The 15,354-nt window shown below is 42.6% G+C and overlaps 1 protein-coding gene across 5 annotated transcripts in view; it reads left to right on the top strand.

Annotated features, from left to right (window-relative positions):
• The window catches only part of dym (dymeclin), a 543,859-nt gene extending 533,057 nt beyond the window's left edge, over positions 1–10,802 (top strand). For all 5 annotated transcript variants that reach the window (XM_043718287.1, XM_043718196.1, XM_043718546.1 and 2 more), the window contains one exon: positions 9,796–10,802. In XM_043718287.1, the coding sequence (XP_043574222.1) occupies positions 9,796–9,945 (150 nt within the window). In that variant the 3' untranslated portion in view covers positions 9,946–10,802. The remainder of the gene's footprint in view (positions 1–9,795) is intronic.
• Positions 10,803–15,354: the final 4,552 nt, after the last annotated feature.

Below are 15,354 nucleotides of genomic sequence, written 5' to 3'. Positions count from 1 at the left end.
CCACAGCCTTTCCTCATAAGACCTACCTTCCATACCAGGCAACATCCTGGTAAATCTGTGCACCCTTTCCAATGCTTCCACATCCTTCCAGTAATGCAGTGACCAGAACTGTATGCAATACTCCAAATGTGGCCACATCAGTTTTGTACAGCTGCAACATGACCTCATGGCTGCAAAACCCAATCCCTCTACCAATAAAACCTAACCCTCTCTATACACCCTAACAACCTGGGTGGCAACTTTCAGATATCTATGCACATGGACACCAAGATCTCTCTGCTCATCCACACTACCACGAATCTTACCATTAGCTCAGTACTCTGTATTCCTGTTACTCCTTTCAAAGTGAATCACCTCACACCTTTCCGCATTAAACTCCATTTGCCACCTCTCAACCCAGCTCTGCAGCTTAACTCTGCCCCTCTATAAACTGCAACATCCTTCCGCACTATCCACAACTCCACAGACTTCAGTGTCATCTGCAAATTAGCTGACCCTAATGCAGATCATTTATGAAAATGGCAAACAACAGTGGCACCAAAACAGATCCTCGCGGTACACCACTAGTAAATGAACTCCAGGATGAACATTTCCCATCAATCGCCACCTTCTTAAGCTAGCCAATTTCTGATCTAAACCACTAAATCACCAAATCGCCCTCAATCCCATGCTTCTATTTTCTGCAATAGCCTACTGTGGTGAACTTTATCAAATACTTCACTGAAATCCATATACACCATATCGACCGCTTTACCCTCATCCACCTGTTTGGTCACCTTCTCAAGGTTCGTGAGGCACAAGCTACCCTTCGCAAAACCTTGTTGACTATCTGTAATCAAACTATTCCTTTCTAGATGATTATTAATCCTATCTCTTAAATTCCTTTCCAACACTTTACCCACCACTGAAGTAAAGCTCACAGGTCGATAATTACGAGGATTGTCTCTACTCCCCTTCTTGAACAAGAGGACAACATTTGCTACCCTCCAGTCTTCTGGCACCATTCCTGCAGACAATGATGACATAAAGATCAATACCAAACGCTCTGCAATCTCCTTCCTAGCTTCCCAGAGAATCCTGGGATAAATCCCATCTGACCCGGGGGACTTATCTAATTTCACACTTGCCAAAATTGCTAACACCTCCACCTTATGACCCTCAATCCTGTCCAGTCTAATAGCCTGTACCTCACCATTCTCCTCGACAATATTGTCTTTTTCCAGTGTGAATACTGACAAAATATATTCATTTAGTACCTCTCCTATATGTTCGGACTACAAGCACAACTTCCCAGTTCTGTCTTTGTTTGGCCCTAATCTTACTCTAGTCATTCTTTTATTCCTGACATACCTATAGAAAGCTTTAGGGTTTTCCTTGATCCTATCTGACAAGACGTCTCATGTCCCCTACCGGCTTTTCTCAACTCTCTCTTTAGGTCCTTCCTGGCTAACTTGTTTCTCTCAAGCACCCTAGCTGAGCCTTCATGCCTTATCTTTATATAAGCCTCTGTTTCCTCTTCTTCTTTAGTAAACCACAGTTCCCTCGCTCGACCACTTCCTCCCTGCCTAACAGGTACATACTTACCAAGGACACGCAGTAGCTGTTCCTTGTCCAAGCTCCACATTTCAGTTGTGTCCATCCCCTGCAGTTTCCTTCCCCATCCTATGCAGCCTAAATCTTGCCTAATCTGGATGTAAGTTTGCTTGCTGAGCTGGAAGGTTCATTTTCAGACATTTTGTCACCATGCTAGGTAACATTATCAGTGAGCCTCCAGTGAAGCGCTGGTGTTTCGTCCTGCTTTCTATGTATGTCTTGGTTTCTTATAGTGGGTAGTATCAGTTCTGGTTCTTTTTCTCAGAGGATGGTAGATGAGATCCAAATCGCTGTGTTTATTAATGGAGTTCCGGTTACAATGCCATGCTTCTCGGAATTCTCATGTGTGTTTCTATTTTGCCTATCCTAGGATGGATGTGGTATCCCTTTTCATCTGTATGTAAGGGTACTAGTGATAGTGGATCATGTCTTTTTGTGGCTAGTTGACTAGCCACCAAGATACATGAACATCAACTATCCACAAAACAACATGACCCGCTATCACTAGTATCCTTGCATACAGACTAAAGACACCATCTTGAAGAGCATTAGCAAATGTCTTGCCTGAATATTGGTACCCCTCTGGTTCAGGTGTAGACCATTCCATTTGTAGAGATCCCACCTACCCCAGAATGAGCCCCAATTATCCAGGTAAACGAATCCTTCGCAACTGCACCATCCCTGTAGCCACGTTGCTCTCCCTCCCTATTCCTCACCTTGCTAGCACGTGGCACGGGTAACAAACCAGAGATAACAACTCTGTTTGTTCTAGCTCTAAGCTTCCACTCTAGCTGCTTGCATTTTTTCCTTACATCCCCATCCTTTTTCCTCCCTATGTCGTTGGTGCCTATGTGGACCACGACTTGGGGCATCTACCCCTCTCCCTAAAGGATCCCAAAACCTTATCCGCGATGCTCTAAGCCACCTTATGATGTAAGATGTAACTTGCCCCACACAAAGCCATGCTGACTCCCTAATTTAGGCAGTGTTTTTCCAAATGCATCTAAATCCTATCCCTAAGAATACTTTCCAATAGTTTCCCAACCCTCAATGTAAGATTCCCTGGTCTGTACTTTCCTGGATTACCTCTATTTCCCTCCTTGAACTGAGGAACAACATTAGCTACTCACCAGTCTCCCAGGGCACCCCAGTGGCTAGCAAGGATATGTAGGTCTTGGTCAAGGCCCCAGGAATCTCCTCTTTCTCTCAATAACCTGGGATAGATACCATCGGGACTTGGGGACTTATCAAACTTAATGCTCTTCAAGCAATTCAACACCACTTCTTTCTTGATCTCAAATTCCCTTTGCATATCAGCGTGCTCCACACTAATTTCACTATCCTCCATATCCTTCTCCTGGGTGAATACCAATGCAAAATATTCATTTAGAGTCTCACCCACATCCTCTGTGTCCAAGCACAAGTTCCCTTTTTTTTATACTTGAGTGGACCTACCTTCTGCCTCATTCTCCTGTTGTTTGTAATGTATGTATAGAATGTCTTAGGATTCTCTTTAACCCTACTTGCCAAGGTCATTTCATGGCCCCTTCTTGCTCTCCCAGCTCCCTGCTTGAGTTCTTAAAAGTTGGTACATAAGTTCAGCAAGTTGTCAGGAAGGCAAGTTGAATATTATTGTTTATTACAGGGGGAATATTGGAGTGGGAGGACAATAATCCAGTTGTTCTGGTCCACATTAGTACAAACAACATAGACAAGGCTGGGAAGGAGGAACTGGAGATTGTCAAGCACTAGGAACCAACTTAAGGAACAGGTCCTCAAGGGTAGTAATCTCCAAGTGCTACCTGAGCCATATGCAAATTGGCTTAGGAGTAAGAAAATTAGAGAAGTAAACATCTGTCTAAAGGAGTGATGTGGGAAAGAGGGTTTCCATTTCATGGGACTTTGACATCAGTTTTGAAACATGAGGGATCTGTACCGATGGGACGGTCTTAACCTAAACTGATCTGGAATTGGTATTCTCGCGAAAATGATAAATAGGTTTGTCACTAGGACTTTAAACTAGTGAGTTGGGAGGAAGGGAAGGGGAAAACGACAGGCAGTATGATGGTAAATAAAAAGGTAAGCAGCCTGTTAGCATGTCTGCAAGAGGATTTAACTCCAAGGCAGACTATAAAAGAAGTGAAAAGGAAGGATAACTCAGGGGATATTGTTAGAGATGTTGGAAATCATGAGGGGACAAAAACGAGTGTAAGAGCACTTTACCTGAATGCTCATAGCAATAATAAGATCAGTGAGTTAACAGCACAAATCATTGCAAATGAATATAATTTAGTTGCCATTACAGAGACATAATTACAGGATGGTCATGACTAGGAGTTAAGTATCCAGGGGTATCAGACTATTCGGAAGGACAGACAGCAAGGTAAAGGAGGTGGTATAGCTCTGATTTTCAAGGATGACATCAGGGCAACGCTGACAGATGATACAGGTTTTATGGAGAATAAGGTTGAATCGATTTGGGTGGAAATTAGAAATTCTAGGAAGAAAATTTTGGTATGCTTTCCTTTATGGGTCAGAGTATTGAGTACAGGAGTTGGGAGGTCATGTTGCGGCTGTACAGGACATTAGTTAGGCCACTGTTGGAATATTGCGCGCAATTCTGATCTCCTTCCTATCGGAAAGATGTGAAACTTGAAAGGGTTCAGAAAAGATTTACAAGGATGTTGCCAGGGTTGGAGGATCTGAGCTGCAGAGAGAGGCTGAACAGGCTGGGTCTGTTTTCCCTGGAGCGTCGGAAGCTGAGGGGTGACCTTATAGAGGTTTACAAAATTATGAGGGGCATAAATAGGACAAATAGGCAAAGTCTTTTCCCTGAGGTCGGGGAGTGCAGAACTAGAGGGCATAGGTTTAGGTTGAGAGGGGAAAGATAAAGAAGAGACCTAAGGGGCAACTTTTTCACGCAGAGGGTGGTACGTGTATGGAATGAGCTGCCAGAGGATGTGGTGGAGGCTGGTACAATTGCAACATTTAAGAGGCATTTGGACGGGTATATGAATAGGAAGGGTTTGGAGGGATATGGGTCGGGTGCTGGCAGGTGGGACTAGATTGGGTTAGGATATCTGGTCGGCGTGGACGGGTTGGACCGAAGGGTCTGTTTCCATGCTGTACATCTCAATGACTCTATAAAATGTCACTGATAGCATTGTCTATAGGCCCCCAAATAATACTACATTGGGGTGGGCAAAGAAAGAAATAATTAATGCCTGTAAAAATGGTACAGCAATTATCATGGGGATAATTGTAGATTGGTCGAACCAGCTCAGTCAGGGTGGTCTTGAGGAGGAGTTCATTAAGTGTATCCGTGATAGTTTTCTTGGACAGTATGTAATGGAACCGATGAGGGAGCAAGCTATCCTAGATCTGGTCCTGTGTAATGAGACAGGAATAACTAATGACCTCATAGTTAGGGATCCTCTTGGAAGAAGTGATCACAGTATGGTTGAATTTAGAATACAGATGGAGAGAGTCAAGGTAAAATGCAATACCAGGGTCCTGTGCTTGAACAAGGGAGACTACAATAGGGTGAGGGAAGAGTTATCTAAAGTAGACTGTAAACAAAGACATTATGGTGGGACAGTTGACAAGTAATGGAGGACTTTCAAAGCAATTTTTCAAAGTGCTTAGCATAAGTATATTCCAGTGAAAAGGAAAGATTGTTAGAAAGGGGCTAATCTGCCACATGTATGTGAGGAAATAAGGAAGGCTATCAAATTGAAAGAGAAGGTATACAAAGTGGCCAAGATCAGTGAGAAACTAGAAGATAGAACATGAGAAAAAAACTAGCTCAGAATATAAAGACAAATAGCAAATGTTTCTATAAATATATAAAACCAAAAAGAATGGCAATAGTAAAAGTTGGTCCTTTCAAGGATGAGAAGGGGCATTTAATCATGGGATAAGATGAAATGGCTGAGGCGTTGAACAGGTATTTTGTGGCGGTCTTCATAACAAAGGACACTAATAACATGCCAGTAATTGATAAAGAGACGAAGATAGGTGAGGACCTGGAAACAAGCATTATCACGGAAGAGGTAGTGTTGAGCAAGATAATAGAGCTAAGGATAGGCAAGTCTCCTGGCTCTGATGGAATGCAACCCAGGGTACTAAAAGAGATAGCAGGAGAACTAGCAAGTGCACTGTGGTAATTTTCCAAAATTCGCTGGACTCTGGGGCAGTTCCAGCAGATTGGGAAACAGCAATGTGACGCCACTGTTTAAAAAGGGTGTAGACAAAAATATGGAGTATTATAGCTGAAAATGTGTTGCTGGAAAAGCGCAGCAGGTCAGGCAGCGTCCAGGGAACAGGAGAATCGACGTTTTGGGCATAAGCCCTTCTTCAGGAATACTCCTATGGAGTATTATAGACTGGTTAGCTTAATCTCTGTAGTGGGGAAGATGCTTGAGTCTGTTATCAAGGAAAAAATAGTATGGCATCTCAATCAAAATTGTCCTGTTGGGCAGACGCAGCATGGGTTCATGAAGGCAAGCTTAACAAATCTTTTGGAATTCTGTGAAGACATTACAGACACTGAACAACGGGGACCCAGTAGATGTGGTGTACCTTGATTTCCAAAAGGCCTTTGACAATACAAAAGGCTGCTGCATAAGATAAAGATGCAAAGTGTAATGAGCAATGTATTAGCGTGGATAGAGGATTGGTTGACTAACAGGAAGCAAAGAGTGGGGATAAGTGAGTGTTATTCTGGCTGGCAATCAGTAACTAGTGGTGTGCCTCAGGGATCAGTGTTGGGACTGCAAGTATTCATAATTTACATAGATGATTTGGAATTGGGGATGTCGTGTGGTGTGTCAAAGTTTGCAGATGACACTAAGATGAGTGCTAAAGCAAAGTATGCAGAGGACTGTGAAATTTTGCACAGGAGTGGGCAAAAGTCTGGCAGATGGAATACAATGTAAATAAATGTGAAGTCATCAATTTTTGGCCGGAATAACAGTAAAAAGGGCTATTACTTAAATGGTAAAAGGTTGTAGCATGCAACAGAGGGACCTAGGTGTCCTCCTGCATGAATCACAGAACTTTAGTTTGTAGGTACAAAAGATAATTAGGAAGGCAAATGGAATTTTGTCCTTCATTGCTAAAGGGATTAAGTTTAAAAGCAGGGTGGTTATGTTGCTGCTATACAGGGTGCTGGTGAGGCCACACCTGGAGTACTGTATGCAATTTTGGTCTCCTTACTTGAGAAAGGATGTACTGGCACTGGAGGGGGTGCAGAGGAGATTCACTAGGTTGATTTCGGAGTAGAGGGGGTTAGCTTATGAGGAGAGACTAAGTAGACATGGATTATCTTCATTGGAATTCAGAAGAATGAGGGGGGATCTTCTAGAAACATATAAAATTATGAAGGGAATAGATGAGTTAGACTTAGAGGATGTTTCCTCTGGCAGGTGTAACTAGGACAAGAGGGCATAGCCTCAAAATTAGGGGCAGCAGGTTTAGGACTGAATTGAGAAGGAACTTCTTCACCCAAAGGATTGTGAATCTATGGAGTTCCCTGCCCAGTGAAGTAGTTGATGCTAATTCAGAAATGTTTTTAAGGCTAAGATAGATACTTTTTTGAACAGTGAAGGAATTTAGGATTACAGTGAGAGGGCAGGTAAGTGGAGGCAACAAAAGATCAGCCATGATCTTATTGAATAGCTGAGCAGGCTCGAAGGGCCAAACTGCTCCTAGTTCATATGTTCTTATCAGTAGAAGATAAAAATAATGGTGTCTTGGTATAGTTCAATAGGGCGTTGGTAAGACCACATAAAGAGTGCTGGTTTAGGCTTCTTATTAGGAAATAATTGTATTGAAGAAGTTCATAGTAGGTTCCAAGATATGGGAAGGTTACCTTACGAGAAAAGGTCATGGGGTCTGTGCAACCTTGTTCCAGACAGCAGTGGACACAGGGTTATTGAGTATTTTTAAGGTAAAGTTAGATAGATTGTCAACTGGGTCAGGTAAAATTTCTCTAGTCCCAATTGGTGGTGAATTTACTATGAGAGTCACCTCACCTCAGACGAGGGGCAAGGTCGAGAAAATGGGACCTTCATGATGACTTTCAGCCAGTACAGGAATTGAACCCATGCTGTTGGAGTCAGACTGCTTTGTAAACCAGCCATCCATCCAGCTGGCTAAGCTTAAAAATCACTCAGATTTTTAACTAGCAAGGGAGTCGAGGAGTATTAGTGAAAGCTAGGAAAGTGAAGTTGAGACCACAGATCAGTCATGATGTTATCAATTGCTGAAATGGGTTAAAGGGCCCCAAAGGACAATAGGTTCAGGAGTAGGCCATTCTGCCCTTCGAGCCAGCCCCACCATTCATTATGATCGTGGCTGATCATCCTCAATTAGTATCCTGTTCCTGCCTTATCCCCATAACCCTTGATTCCACTAACCTTAAGAGCTCTATCAAACTCTTTCTTGAAAGTATCCAGAGACTTGGCCTCCACAGCCTTCTGGGGCAGAGCATTCGATACACCCACCACTCTCTGGGTGAAGAAGTTTCTCCTCAAGTCTATTCTAAGTGGCCTACCCCTTATTTTTAAGCTGTGTCCTCTGGTTCGGGACTCATCCATCAGCAGAAACATGCTTCCTGCCTCTAGAGTGTCCAATCCTTTAATAATCTTATATGTCTCAATCAGATCCCCTTTCAGCCTTCTAAACTCAAGCGTATACAAGCCCAGTCGCTCCAATCTTTCAGCGTAAGATAGTCCCGCCATTCAGGGAGTTGATCTCGTGAACCTATGCTGCACTCCCTCAATAGCCAGGATGTCTTTCCTCAAATTTGGAGACCAAAACTACGCACAATATTCCAGGTGCGGTCTCACCAGGGCCCTGTACAGCTGCAGAAGAACCTCTTTGTTTCTGTACTCAATTCCTCTTATTATGAAGGCCAGCATGCTATTAGCTTTCTTCACTGCCTGCTGTACCTGCATGCTTGTTTTCATTGACTGATGTACAAGAACACCTAGATCTCGTACTGCCCCTTTACCTAACATGACTCCATTTAGGTAGTAATCTGCCTTCCTGTTCTTGCCACCAAAGTGGATAACCACACATTTATCCACATTAAACTGCATCTGCCATGCATCCGTCCACTCACCTAGCCAGTCCAGGTCACCCTGTATTCTCCTAACATCCTCCTCACATTTCACCCTGCCACCCAGCTTTGTGTCATCAGCAAACTTGCTAATATTACTTTTAGTACCTTCATCTATATCATTAATGTACATTGTAAAAAGCTGCGGTCCCAGCACTGATCCCTGCGGCACACAACTGGTCACCGCCTGCCATTCCGAAAGGGAGCCATTTATCACTACTCTTTGGCTCCTGTCAGCCAACCAATTTTCAATCCAAGTCAGTATTTTGCCCCTAATACCATGTGCCCTAATTTTGCTCACTATCCTCCTCTGTGGGACTTTATCAAAGGCTTTCTGAAAGTCCAGGTATATTACATCCACTGAATCTCCCTTGTCCATCTTCAGAGTTACATCCTTAAAAAAATTCCAGAACATTAGTCAAGCATGATTTCCCCTTCATAAATCCATGCTGACTCTGATCTATCCTGTTAGTGCTATCCAGATGTGACGTAATTTCGTCCTTTATAATTGACTCCAGCAATTTTCCCACCACTGAGGTCAGACTAACTGGTCTATAATTCTGTTTTCTCTCTCCCTCCTTTCTTAAAAAGTGGGACAACATTAGCCACCCTCCAATCCGCAGGAACTGATCCTGAATCTATAGAAGATGGCCTACTCTCACTGCTAAATTATATATATGTGTGTGTATACAATGAAGAAAGGAATACAGTCTATGAAGAGAGAATGTGAGATCAAACCTTTCATCCTTTTTCCCAACTCAAATGACTATAAATCTGTTGACTGACTTTGTCACATGTAGAGCAGAATCAAAATAGGGCATCATATCCAGTGTATGTATAGCTGTGTGAGTGAGTGCAATATATGGTGCGGGACAGAAAATAGAAGTAAGGAATGCTTATTTTAAAAGTGTTGAATGGGCTCAGCAGTTGCATTGCTTCAACTCTTGGCTCTCTAAGGAAAAAATTGGAGACTGGAAAAGAGATGAAGTGATTCTTGTTCAAAATTGATTTGTTAAGGGAGCCTAATAAAAAAGTTTAATATGTAGTTATTCATTTCTAATTTCATCTTTCTTTGACAGAAATTCCCAGAACTGAAGTTCAAGTATGTTGAAGAGGAGCAACCAGAGGAGTTTTTTGTTCCGTATATTTGGTCCTTGGCTTATAACACAACGGCGGAACTATATTGGAATCCACAGCAAGTTCAGCTGTTTACAATGGACTCTGGCTGAGCACCTGTGTTTTGTGATGATTGTTTGGAGGGTGGGAATGGGCAAATGTTAAAATAACAGTTTCACAAGGAGAATAAGAAGCTTTCATCCAATTTTTGTGTGGTCTACATCCACATTATGGAGTAATTTCTTTGGACAGGGTGAATGGAATTCACGGATGTCATGTAAATTGGAAGTCATCAAAAACAGACCAAACATAGTTTCAAGGGAATAATTATATTTGACTAATTTTTCACCAAATATCCTTCATTAGTCTGACTACGAAATAAGTTACTTTGCCCACTTTTGGCTGTTCCTAACAGGCCCTTATGCAAATAGTACAGTAAACATTGGTGGAATCCAGCATTAAAGAAAGAAATGTCCCATAAAATAGAGTACCCACGTTTCTTCACATATATTCAGAATACTAATATCATTTATTGGCTATAATAATGTTTAATTAAAATTTTTAGAATTGCTGTCATTCCTGATCCAGAAACATTTCTTGTAAATAACAGCCAAGACAGAGGTCCTGTTATTTCTTTGTTTTAGTTAGTGTACAAGCTTGAAGAAATTCAGATATGTATTTAATAATGACAATGGTGCAGGCTGTGGACAAATGATTTCCAATCGAGTTATTGTTCAACTCTTCTGACTTCTTAACCAGTGATGGTACCATCAATGAACACTTTACTTTTTAAAATACATTTATTGCATTTTGAAATGCCATATTTATTATGTGCACAATCATGAACAAGATACAAAACTAAGTTGATATAATTCAATAAGTGTATCCTAGTCAGATTTCAGAAATGTATGCTTTAATTGACGAATTTAGCTTAAAATAAATGCTTGATCTCGCTTGTTGATTTAGTGGATATATACTCCTCACTGGACTTTTGTGCAGAGTTACATATATTAGGATAACAGTTTAGCATTTACTCCTCGAATTGATTCCAGCTGTCTTGGAGATGAGGGTCAGGGTCTACGTTATTTGCCACAGTATTTGATAGCGTAGGAAACAGGAATGACAGTTGGTGTTACCACATTGCCAAGTGATAAAGACAAGCATTCCATTTTTTACATTAAGCTGCAGCATATAACATTTAGATACAGAAGAATGTTTTTCTGTAGCCTTTTAATTTAATTGCAGAAATTATAAAGTGAACATTTTGGCTGCTTTAACTGAGTCATTAGACTGAAGTCCTATCTGTCTGGTAAAGAAGATCACATTACACTATTTGCAGAATAAGGGGAAGTCCTTCCACTGTTCAGACCAATAATTTAACACCCACTGGCCTTGCATTTTCCAAAACCCACAATCCTGTCTCCGTCCAGGAGGTATACACATGCGTTGTTTTCATGTCAGGGAAGTGGGCATGGACTGCAGACAATCCGAGTTAGCTACATAAGCAGATCAAATGATATAGGAGCAAAATTAGGCCATTTGGCCCATCAAGTCTGGTAACCATTCAATCATGGCTCATACGTTTCTCAACCCCATTCTCCTACCCTCTCCCGATAATCCTTGATTTCCTTACTAATTAAGAAACTATCTATCTCTCACCGTGGGCGGCACGGTGGCACAGTGGTTAGCACTGCTGCCTCACAGCGCTAGAGACCCGGGTTCAATTCCCGCCTCAGGCGACTGACTGTGTGGAGTTTGCACATTCTCCCCGTGTCTGCGTGGGTTTCCTCCGGGTGCTCCGGTTTCCTCCCACAGTCCAAAGATGTGCATGTCAGGTGAATTGGCCATGCTAAATTGCCCGTAGTGTTAGGTAAGGGGTAAATGTAGGGGTATGGGTGGGTTGTGCTTCGGCGGGGCGGTGTGGACTTGTTGGGCCGAAGGGCCTGTTTCCACACTGTAAGTAATCTAATCTAATCTAATCTAAATGCACTCAGTGACTTGGCCTCCACCATCCTCTGCTGCAATGAGTTCCACAGATTCACCACCCTCTGCTGAAATTCCTCCTCATCTCTGTTCTAAAGAGTCATCCCTTCAGTCTGAGGCTGTGCCCTCAGGTCTCCACATCCACACCAGCCAGGCCTCTTAGTATTCTGAGCTGAAAAATGTATTGCTGGAAAAGCGTAGCAGGTCAGGCAGCATCCAAGGAGCAGGAGAATCGGCGTTTCGGGCATAAGCCCTTCTTCAGTTATGCTCGAAACATCGATTCTCCTGCTCCTTGGATGCTGCTTGACCTGCTGCGCTTTTCCAGCAACACATTTTTCAGCTCTGATCTCCAGCATCTGCAGTCCTCGCTTTCTCCTGTTAGTGTTCTGTAAGTTTCAATTAGATCTCCCCTCATCCTTCTAAACTCCATCAAGTCTTAACCCAGAGTCCTCAACGTCACCTAATATATCCTGGGATCATTCTTGTATAGCTCCTCTGAACACTCTCCAAATACCTACAAATCTTTCCCTAGATACTGGGACCAAAACTGCTCATAATGTATTCCAAATGCAGTCTGACCAGAGCCTTATGTAGCCCCAGCAATGCATGTCTGCTCTTACATTCAAGCATCCTTGAAATGAATGCTAATATAGACAGGCATGTGGCAAAGCTGGCAAGATAGAAAGCCCATCCCCATCTGCTGGCACATTGACCCATTGTAATCATGATCAAGAGTGTGCTGCTGGAAAAGCACAGAAGGTCAGGCAGCATTCGAGGAGCAGAAGAATCGACGTTTCGGGCAAAAAGCCCTTCATCAGGAATTCGTTCATTCCTGATGAAGGGCTTTTGTCCAAAACGCCAATTCTCCTGCTCCTCAAATGCTGCCTGACCTGTGCTTTTCCAGCACCACATTCTCAACTTTGATCTCCAGCATCTGCAGTCCTCACTTTCTCCCATTGTAATCATGACTGGTCTTTCAACCTTCAACTTCTACCTCCTCCTTCCATAACCCCCAGGTCTCTTCTTACCCCAAAAACCCATTTTGTTATCTACTGTTCCAGTTTCTACAAAGTATGTAACCCCTGAGTCATTGGCAAGTCATTAAAATGCTCCAGAAACAAACCTCATTTACAAACATGCTTTGAAACTTTTCTTTGAAATAAAAACTCATTTTACAATTTTATAAAACTGTTAATCTTACACAATAATCCTTGTATTAAAGAAAAAGCTTTATTCTACTTCATATCTCTGAATCTTGTGAATATGGACACATGAGGGAATTTTATAATCTCCTTGGCAGGCATGTTTTCAGTGGGAGTGCAGGTAAGATACGTCAGATGTGTAATCCATCGCTTTCCTGCTCACCCGAACCACTCACTAATGTGGAAGAGGGTGAAGAAGATAATCAACTAGGTTGCTCTGCTCTATGGGTGTTGAGGTGCTGATTAAGTTGTTGTAAAAGTGAGAAAGAAGCAGAAGGATTGCCTGCTTTGAGAGGTGTCTGTCGTGTATCAGGAGCACCCCAAGCCTGTACCCCAGCATTGTGCCTGCTTAGCTAAGCTCCAATATCCACTGCCCCCATAGTCCTTACTCTCCCTTCTACTGTGCCCAAACCTGTTCCATCCAAGAAACCCAGGACTCACCTTGCTTGGTGGGCTTCCTCACAGTTCTTCCAGCAATGCCTCCCTAATCTCTCCTGATGAAAGTTATCGAGGGTGAGAAAGTAGCTATAAAACATTTTAGGTCACAGGCATTGGAAAGGCTTTTCAAAGAACGCTCAAGCTGTTTTCAGAGTAAGATCAGATTGATCTCTTTCAATCGATCAGATTGAAAAAAATCAATCAAACAAAGGTAGCTCTCCTCTACAAACTCAGGCGACCGACCGTGTGGAGTTTGCACATTTTCCCCGTGTCTGCGTGGGTTTCCTCCGGGTGCTCCGGTTTCCTCCCACAGTCCAAAGATGTGCAGGTTAGGTGAATTGGCCATGCTAAATTGTCCGTAGTGTTAGGTAAGGGGTAAATGTAGGGGTATGGGTGGGTTGCGCTTCGGCGGGTCGGTGTGGACTTGTTGGGCCGAAGGGCCTGTTTCCACACTGTAAGTAATCTAATCAGTAATCTGTTCTGCATAGCCCAAGGTTTGAGTCCATTAGGCATTCTTGCAGATCAACCAGGTATTAAGAATGTGTCCATCTGGAAAACCAGATTTCTGCCCATCTATCCAAACAGCTTTTGTGGATATAGCGTGAAATGGATTGAAAGTTTCCTGAATTGGACTTTCACTGCCCGTGACTGACTGCTTTATGAGAAGCTGAGAGGAGCAATGTTTTTCCAAGAGATTGTTTAATGGCTGTTTTTCTTGTTCCTGTCTCAGAACTAGGGCTTCCTCTGTGTGGTTCAGAACTCCTCTGAGGTGCCATGAACTAAGTGTCTTAACAAAACTGGTTTGGCACCATCAAGATTGCAGAAGGTTTGAAATACCCACCCCATAATGGAGCTGACAAGGGTGACAGTGCTGTGTGCAGTTCACTGGCCTTACCCTTATCCACATTAGTAAAAATTGCCAGAAATGGGAATGGGCCAGAAATCCACAAATCAGGCCTTGCCCACTTCTATTAAATGGCTTCAGCTTACTCCAGCTCCTAAGTCATCCAGGCCAAAGTTAAGGATGTCCTAAGATTCTTCATTAAATGTTCTTATAAATACAAGTTGTCATGCACACTCATAGAGATCTTTACAATCAAGAAGCTGTTGACCAGCAGCCTATATTTTTCAATACATACTGGCTAACTCCATTAAATACGGTTAATTTTTATTAACCCTATGGTTATAGAGAGCATACTAATTTGAGCTGCTTTTATTTGGTTTTTGACCATTAATTTAGTTAGTGATCACATCACAACTTCCACATTTTAAAAAAACTGGAAGTTTGGAAGACTGGAACCCACTTTTACGTGACATAGATGAAAGGAGCAGGAAGAGGCCATTCAGCCCTTCAAGCCTGCTCTGCCATTCATCACAGTCATGGCTGAACATCCAACTCAATAGCCTAATCCTGCTTTCTCCCGATTAACCTTTGATCCCATTTGCCATGAGTGCGATATAGAATTGAATTTATTGTCACGTGTACCGAGGCACAGTGAAAAGCTTTGTCTTGTGAGCAATACAGGCAGATCACAGAGTTAAGTAGCATAGATAAGTAAATAATAGGTAAACAGCAGCAAAAACAAAAGCACAGGTACAGGCGAATGTTAAGAGTGTGTAAGTCCATTCAGTATTCTAACAACTGTAAGGTAGAAACTGTTATGAAACTGGCTGGTGCATGTGTTCAGGCTTCTGGACCTTCTCCCCGATGGTAGAGGTTGTAGAAAAACGCTGCCAGGGTGGGATGGATCTTTGAGAATGCTGGCGGCCTTTCCTTAACTGCGGACCTGGTAGATGGATTCTATAGATGGGAGGTTGGCCTTTGTGATTGTCTGGGCCGAGTTTACTACACTCTAACCATCTCCGATCTTGAATGGTACAGTTGCCATACCAGGTACT

Source organism: Chiloscyllium plagiosum, chromosome 1, assembly GCF_004010195.1.
Source record: "Chiloscyllium plagiosum isolate BGI_BamShark_2017 chromosome 1, ASM401019v2, whole genome shotgun sequence".
In the NCBI taxonomy this organism is placed as follows: domain Eukaryota; kingdom Metazoa; phylum Chordata; class Chondrichthyes; order Orectolobiformes; family Hemiscylliidae; genus Chiloscyllium; species Chiloscyllium plagiosum.
Note: the sequence above shows the minus strand (reverse complement) of the source record. Positions and strands in the feature narration are given on the sequence as shown.